The following is an 8,418-nucleotide window of genomic DNA, read 5'->3' as shown; positions in this document are numbered from 1 at the left end:
CCCCCCCCCCACCCTTTCCTTTCTCCCTGACCAAATCTGATGCGTTCAGGTCAGGGCTGCGGTTTAGAATGTGGGCGGAGAAAATGGAAGATTCATTTTTATTTATTTATTTCATTTTATTTATTTATTTTTACATCCAGAGGCTGTCGCTGTGTGAAAGTAGCCACGCATGTTGCTCATGAGACCACATCTGTTCACTTCTGAAGCAGGGGCGTAGCACAGAATTCAAGGCTCACTCTGGGTTCATTTCTATTAGCGCTACTGGAATGTTTGTGAAACTCTGAGAAGTCATCACCTTTCGCTGCTCTCATGGCAATGAATATGATTCATATTACGGCTGGCTGTACTTGTCATTAAGCTCCAAGCCGATCACTGGTTTAACGGTAATTACTGCATCCTTGATATGTATTTCAATCCTTTTCTTGGTAAACCTGTGTTGCTTGGTCATGTTGACTGAATGCTGCATTCTCCGTATGACTCCGCCTGCCCCTTCCGCCATTCCCACACATTCATGTGTTTCTTTACCCCTTTAAACACCTTCAGAAGCATTTGGTGAATCAAGGCCCCATCTTCTGCACACTATTATCGTAGGGTGATGACGCCAGAAACATTTCGGATATGTACAGTGCATTGGGTCTCGCGAGTCCTCCAGTTTCAAAGTGTCAAATTACATTAATCTTCACACTCCTATATTCTTTTCACACGGAAGATGCATGCATCACGGCAAAAAGTATTTTTAAAAAGAGGAATCCCTCCAATTCATGGGCTATCATATTAGAATGATAAATATAAAAACATTATTCGGCTTCACGGCTCTGAGGTCTGCCTAGTTTTGTCTTATCACTGTAATCAATCTGGGATTTGCAATGTGGAAATAACTGCAAGTGAGGGTAGCGTGCTTCTAGAGCTAGTTGAATTATGAACACTCCCACCCTCTTTCTACTCATCCTTTAGCCCTCCAACCTTGACTTACACACATTTCATTCAGCACTGAGCAACAACACTTACAAATACGAGGACACACACAAACACATGCAATGCCCTTCCATATCTGTGTATGTCACGCAGTTTGGCTCTATCATATATTTTTTTTTTCAACCAAGTACTTTCTTCTCCTCCCCCTTGCATGTCCTAGTGGTAATGGTAGTTGGGTGCATGGATTAAGCAGTCAGCAAACTGTTTCTTTCTTTTTTTTTTTTCCACTTGGTGAAAAAATGTATATTCATTTCAACATTCAGCAATAAATCCCCTTATCTTCATGTCCATCGTTCTTGGAATATGCTCGATTTTTTTTTTTTTTGTTGCAAGTTTTATCAAGAGAGAAAAACGTGTAAAAGACAAAAAGTCCCAAATCACTCTCTTCATATGAAAAATAAAATTTAATTCCTACCATTTAAAAGAAAAAAGGCCTGCCATCTTTATAAAAAATAAAGATGAGTGTTTCTTTCGCTCACTGATGTTCCAATAGTCTCATCCTGTAAAGTCAAGTCCACTACATATGAAGATGCTTCCTTCTTCGAAGGACTTGGTCCAAGATGAGGTCAACAGTACATTCTGGCAGTAGTAGCAATTTTCAAAATACAACATGCACATAATGGGCATAATCACTGATTAGTCATTGAAATGATGATTCAGAATTTGGTCAGTTGTGTGCAATTGATGAATTTTTTTATGCATTTGAAGCAAAATGGAGTGGCTTACTTGGCTGCAGCCAGCACCAGTCTCATCTAGTTTGTGGTCTAAAGAACATGACGTCAGCTATGGGAAGATGAGCTGCATCCATGCAGACCTCGGCTATGGTTCTGCACGTCTCTTCTTTTGCTTTATACGACACTAGCATGGAAACATTTGTTCAGAACATTCAGAGAGATTCTCCCATCCTAATGCAATATATTTACAAATTGATAAATTGATTTTCCCCGGGGTCGTTTAAGGGAATTCAGTGAAGAAGTGGAGAAAAAGGGCCCCCCATCCGTGACACCAACGTTGCATGATTTGAGCAAACAATCTGGACCCCAGATAATCTACTCAAGTGGTCTGTAATGTCAGAAGGGAAAGAATAATTTTCCATTTTGGATTGGGTAGGGATTGTAAAAGACACTAAATACATTTACGACAGTTTTCGTCAACATCTTACACATATTTTTGTAATAGTCGGCATGTTTTGAGTCCACAATCAACAACAGAAGGAAGAATGTCCGGGCTTTGCGACCTACTGGATCTTGGCTGAACACGCACCTTCAAGCAGTAACAATAAAATGCTTTTCTTCATCCAGCAGAATAAACGTTTGATACAGTGCATACCCCTAGTCTTTGGAGGGTGTTTGTTCCTTATATGCCGGTAAGGTGGAGATCCAGCAACACATCTGCAGCCCAGTTTGTTGCATTTCATGGGGGTCTGGTTGGTGACCGCATGCAGGGCCCGATGAAGTCCCCGAGAAAAGCTGAGGTGGGAGCTGTTGAAGATGTAGCTTCGAGTGATGAATGGATGCTTGAGGATTTTGCCAGGTGTAATTCTCTTTGTCTGATCCCACGTGAACATTGCTTTTAACAGCTCAAAAAAACTGTCAACCTCATTGTCTCTCTCTGGAAACATCTAAAAAGTTTATCAACATTCCAACAGTCAGACTTACGGAACTCATAATAAAAAGCATTCAATTTGGGAAATAGATTACTCGACTAGTGACCAACCTTGATCATTTCTTCCAGAGAGTAGATCTTGAAATTCACTGTCTCGTCTGACTCGACTGAATATTCTTCACGTGTCTAAAAAAGGGAGACAGATATTAAATGATGATAATATAAAGATACTGAAGCACCAACTATTTTGCAAGGTAAAGCGATGGCAACTGCATTTACAAACAAAATCCAATGATTTGCAAATCCTTTTGATCCTACTGTATATCTCACAACACTATCAAATCCAGGAATCACTTGAAATAAAGTAAATCGATTCAAAAGATTTCAATGGGTCTTACAGCATCAATCAAATTTGTATTTTACCTTGAAATTCCACTGACCCAAATCGCTCTTGTTGAAAAACTGCGTTGTTTCCCTTCCAGCTTTTAGAACATCGTCTGGTGGCAACCCAAGGACACCAATCATGCATTCCAGCTAGACGGATAACATAAATATCATTAGCAGACATAACGTAACCTAAAACTCGGATGGATTCCAAGGTTGTAAAATGACATATATAGCATATAAAATAAAAAGTGCATCGAGCTCCTACAGTCTGATCATACGAATGCCATCGGTAGTCCCATCTTCTGTGAATTAGTTAAAGATGATACACTTAAAAATTTGGAATGCGCTATCATCATTCCTTCAAGCAAAATCACCAACATGCCATTACACTCTTTACACCAAGATTTAAACGGGCTGACTTTTCAGCCAACAACATGCTGGTTTGAAAAGTCAACTAAACTTTAAGCCTGCTGCAAGTGGGTTTAAATTGTATCATGTAGTTCTGCAAGTATAGGAAGTATAGCATACTTACTAAGTCATAGTCTGTGTTTCCAATGAAGGGGAAAATACCAAGCACCATCTTTACTATTACAACACCCAATGACCAGATGTCTATGGGCTCTGCATAAGGGAGTCCAAGGATGATTTCGGGGGCTCTTTTGAAAGGAAAAAAAATCATGTGTTTCAACAACAAAATAAAACAAGGCACAAAGAAAAAGAAAACGGCAACAAACATTGCTGGATAACCTACCGGAAATAAGCAACCTGCCTCATTACAACCTTCTTGGCTTCATGTCGACTAAGAGCCACACTGAAGTCAATCAGCTTCACTGTAAACGGCTGCTTGACCTGATCCACCAGCATGATGTTGTCCGGTTTAACATCACCATGGATCACTCCCACAGCTTTCAGCGCATCAAACGCTGTGGCGAGCTGGATTGCGCCATGTACAGTATACAGCATATTTATGTAGAGAAGCCCAAAAACAACACATTCAGTATCAATACATGATTATTGTTGATCCTCACTTGCTGAATGATGGGTCTGATGTCCTTCAGATGGATACGGCCATTTGCCTGAAAATATTGAGACAGGCTGATATCCAACATTTCGAAGACCAGATACTCGTCACTGGAGGAGCCTCCGTAGTACTTAACAATGTTGTCTCGATCCAGTCTAATGTCCATCAACAACTGTAGTATGGAGGCCTGGAAACACAAGTTTGATTATGTACATTGTACAACATCAGCCCGTGGGCAGCCCAATTGAATAGTTGCAAGGAAAGGAGAATATAAAAGCAGTTGTGCAGCAGACGCCTGAAGTCATTTTGTGAGAATTCTATCCACCGTTTTTGGAAAATGGGCGGAAGCCTACACAACCATGGGAAGAGCATGCGAATTCCACACAGGAAGGCCCAAGTCAGGGTTCAAGCCTAGACAGAACCATTGGGCAACAAACCTCCAAAGGACCATTGTACTACATGTGCTCCTTTGTGAGCCTTGGTTAGGCAAAATGTATTTTGATTATTGTGCTTTTTCTGTGTGTTTACTACAATTTTCAAGGTTTTGTAATATAAATTCATCATTTACGTTTGACTTCAAATCCCCCCAAATAATGTCTATTTGGTTTGTAAATCAATATCCTTGCAAATTGTATATGTATAAGGTACAACCTGTAAAAATCTGCTCAGATAAGAGTCCCGAGTCTCCCTCTATCTTCGACAGAATTGTGAACTGGACATAATGATGCAGAAAGTGAACGTCGACATATTTTTATCACAAGATCTTCATCACAGTGCCATCCACTTTCTCACCAAAATCTACTACAGTACTCTCTCACTGTGCTTAAGGAAAATAAGTGAAAAATATATGACTGTCTCTAAATCCATTCATTCAGCCGAACAAGCAGGGGCACTGTCAGGCATTTAAGGACACCTTCAAGGCAAACTGAGATAACTATTTTCCAATGTCCATCGAACATTAGAATTGTCATCACTTTTCACGACTCACTGACAGTACAAGCGAACACAGCTACACACCTCACGATGGATGTTCCTCCCAGGCCTGGCAATCTTTATGGCCATGTTTTGTTTGGATTCCCGGTCCAAACACTTGAGGACAACTCCATAGCTGCCTTTTCCCAAGACTTTGATTGTCTTATACTTTTGTGGAAGGATTTCTGAAATGAGAACAAGCACAGGTGAATGTTAAGAACATTCTTGCTGCAAGATTACCAAAATGTTCCTCCGTCTTTTATGATTATTTTGACCGATGAATTACATAATCTCATTTTAAAATTGAGTGTCTCAAATGGTCTACCTTTAAGTTTCAAAGTAATCGTGTTTTTTTGGGTCATGTTGAATTTGCATTGGTCATTTTAATTTGGTTACAGTAATTATCCTGTTCACATCTTTCTTCACTGAAGAATGTACATTTGTGGAAGCATGCATGTTTGAAATGAAGTCCACAAGTGATGCCTTACCTTTAATTGGCTTTGGTTTCAAAGTTACGTGATTATGTCATCAAACGTGATGTTCATGATGTCAGATGGATGACACCTTGCTTGGCGTGTGATCAAGTTATGAGTGAAGATTGTGGATTATTTAATTCTGGGGAAAAAAAAACAATAAAAACAAAGAACACAACTTTAAAAAAAACGTACATCTCAGATCCATAGTCAATTAAGTTAGGTGTGATGTAGAGTGCAGCTCGAAAGTATTCACAGTTTCCTTTTATCGGCATTTTGTTAGGTTATAGCGTTGAAATTTTTGCTAGTATATTTACAATATAAGTACAACTATGAAATCACATGTACGTAGGTATTCACAGCCTTTGACATAACACTCGAGACTGAGCTCCTTCTCCATCTTAATCGCAGTCCATCCATCCATCCACCCATTATCCGAGCCGCTTGTCCTCATGAGGGTCGTGGGTGTGCTGGAGCCCGTCCCAACCCTGAACTGGTTGCCAGCCAATCGCAGGGCACACATAGACAAACAACCATTCACGCTCACAATCACACCTCGGGACAATTTTGAATGTTCCATTAACCTGCCATGCATGTTTCTGGAATGTGGGAGGAAACCGGAGTACCCAGAGAAAACCCGCATAAGCACGGTGAGAACATCCAAACTCCACACAGGAAGGTCAGACTCTGGAATCAAGATTGTTGTAAAATGCCGTGAAGACTTGCTAGATGCACTGTACTTATGGTTCATCAAGTTGGTATCAGTTTTAATCCACAACATCAAGAAATATAGATGAGGTGATGAAGATGTGATCGTGACATTGTCTGAGAATGGCAGCCATGCTACCGTCACAACTGTTGTGATTTGAGGGCTCTTTGCATTCACAATGCTAGCTTGTCTTTTATCATCTGATCTCAAGGTAAACCTTATCGAGATCCAGGATTCAGTTCACAGTGAATGTCTAACCTTAACACTATTCTAAAAATGCCAAAGATCTCACAAAATTTTCCTCTTGACACACATCAGTGACCCCTAAACGAGACGTATTTGAAATCAAGCCTGATTGAAAAGTCAAATCAACACATTTTCAAGAACATTATAGAATATTCAGTGACACCAAATACAGTCAACCACAAATCCATCTTTATTTTAAAATGACTGCGTTAAGCAAAGGAATAATGATGCTGATGTACTACGATCGTTTTACCACTGGATGGCAGTAGAGCATCACAAAGATGAACTAATGGTTCAGGTTGAGCAATATTCCTCAGAACTGTGACATTGCTTTATGGCATCCATGAGCCGAGCAGGGACAACTCAAAATAGGTTTGAATCAAAAGAAGACAATGATTGACAGGCGCAATCGACACTGAAGTGGTGTTTTTATTTGTTTGTTTTAATGGAACTCGAAATCCGAGGTAGTTTCCCTGTCTGTATGCATGCACATAACTAAAGTGGCACCTTCTGGGCCTCGTTATCAGACAAAGTTGAGTTCAAATGAGTCAAACTTGGATATTTTCAGCCGATCATTGAATGTTCCATTGCAATGTGGGAAGTAAAAAAAAAAGATGTTCCCTCTATTATGCCTGCACTCAAAAGTTCCCCTGGCCATTTTCTTAATGGACATGTCATTCAACACAGCACCTTCTTGTAGGGATTATACTATTAAGCAAGCACAACTCTAATTCAGAGTGACTGTTCCATCAATTCAATTATTTTTCAATAATTTCCCTTGTGGTAAATTAAGTTCATCCATCCATGAGACAAAAGTGAAACTATGAGAATAGTCCTTTCAAGTAGCTTTGAGGTCACTAGAAAAAAAAAAAACAGTAAATCACGATGTGGTGAGGCGAGAGTGAGGGGGAATAAAAAGATGAAGTGGAAAAATATGTATGGGGGATGCATTATTAAGTCAATAACGGATATAATCAATACAATCAAAACACTTGCCAACTCTTACAAATGAGCAACAACAGCAGAGCACATTTGCAAATTCAAGAATGCTGTGAGTGCTCCGCTAAACTCAACTGACATTCCATGGAACACTTTTAAGGGCCTCATTGACTGTGCAAAAGAATAGAGACACTATTAGCTCTATGATAAGAACATTTTTTTTTCAAAGCTTTCAACAGATAGAGCCAATTTCTACAAAAAAAAAAAAAAAGAAATAATAATAATAAGGAAAGCTGAAGGTGCATCCACAGGACTGTAATTCATCATTAGAGACAATGGCAATGAGGGAACGACCCATGCACCATCAAAACGCCTGCTAAATAACAAACAAATTGGCAAACAAACAAAAACAAGACTTTTGTCTTTAACTCTTGTTCACAGTTTGGTCCGCATTCCCCTGAGTTGCAGTCTGACAACAGATGGTCATTATCGCATTGCTGAAGCAACAAACCTAATCACCTACACTTATCTATGTGTTAAAGCACCATGTATAACCATAGTTTTGATGGTGAAGATGTTCAAGGTGATGAATTGGAGTAACATATTCTTTGTTTTTATTTCTCCTCCCAAAGGACAATCAAAGAACTGCAATGAAATGTTTCATGAGAACATTAAAGATTAACGGAGCAGAGATCAGCTAGAAACAGACGGTTTAATTAGCAGTCCAAGAAATGCTCCTAGCACTGTGTGTGTGTGTGTGTGTGTGTGTGTGTGTGTGTGTGTGTGTGTGTGTGTGTGTGTGTGTGTGTGTGTGTGTGTGTGTGTGTGTGTGTGTGTGTGTGTGTGTGTGTGTATGCACGTGCGTGGATGTGTGTATTTGATGGTTTTAATTGGCTGAGGACTCAGACAAAACAGAAAAGTCCACAAAGTGACAATTCTATAAAGGTTCCCAACACCCTCTACATGCCTCAAAGCCTTTCTTTTTTTTTTTTAAGGTCCTAACTTCATTTTCTTATTGTTTCTCTTCTTAGCTATTAAAAGATAATAACAAAGGACTTGGGTGAAACAATGATAATCATATCCTTAGTTAT

At 39.5% G+C, this 8,418-nt stretch overlaps 1 protein-coding gene across 1 annotated transcript; it reads right to left on the bottom strand.

The window, feature by feature from the left end:
- Positions 1–1,664: 1,664 nt before the first annotated feature.
- LOC109524299 (homeodomain-interacting protein kinase 1-like) lies at positions 1,665–5,378 on the bottom strand. The gene is made up of 9 exons (XM_019884073.1): positions 5,286–5,378; positions 5,006–5,145; positions 3,996–4,175; positions 3,719–3,900; positions 3,500–3,623; positions 3,004–3,114; positions 2,692–2,766; positions 2,305–2,596; positions 1,665–1,833 (listed from the first exon to the last, which is right to left on the bottom strand). The coding sequence occupies exons 1-9, from the start codon at positions 5,320–5,322 to the stop codon at positions 1,724–1,726; spliced, it is 1,251 nt and encodes a 416-aa protein (XP_019739632.1). The 5' UTR covers positions 5,323–5,378; the 3' UTR covers positions 1,665–1,723.
- Positions 5,379–8,418: the final 3,040 nt, after the last annotated feature.

Source organism: Hippocampus comes, unplaced genomic scaffold, assembly GCF_001891065.2.
Source record: "Hippocampus comes isolate QL1 unplaced genomic scaffold, H_comes_QL1_v1.1 scaffold156, whole genome shotgun sequence".
In the NCBI taxonomy this organism is placed as follows: domain Eukaryota; kingdom Metazoa; phylum Chordata; class Actinopteri; order Syngnathiformes; family Syngnathidae; genus Hippocampus; species Hippocampus comes.
This window is presented reverse-complemented; position numbering and strand designations above follow the sequence as displayed.

Coding starts and splice junctions, on each gene's coding strand:
- LOC109524299 (XM_019884073.1), bottom strand. CDS start 5,322: ATGACCCAAAAAAACACGATTACTTTGAAACTTAAAG. Junction 5,146..5,285: donor GATTACTTTGAAACTTAAAG/GTAGACCATTTG, acceptor TTCTCATTTCAG/AAATCCTTCCACAAAAGTAT. Junction 3,115..3,499: donor GAAACACAGACTATGACTTA/GTAAGTATGCTA, acceptor TTATCCGTCTAG/CTGGAATGCATGATTGGTGT.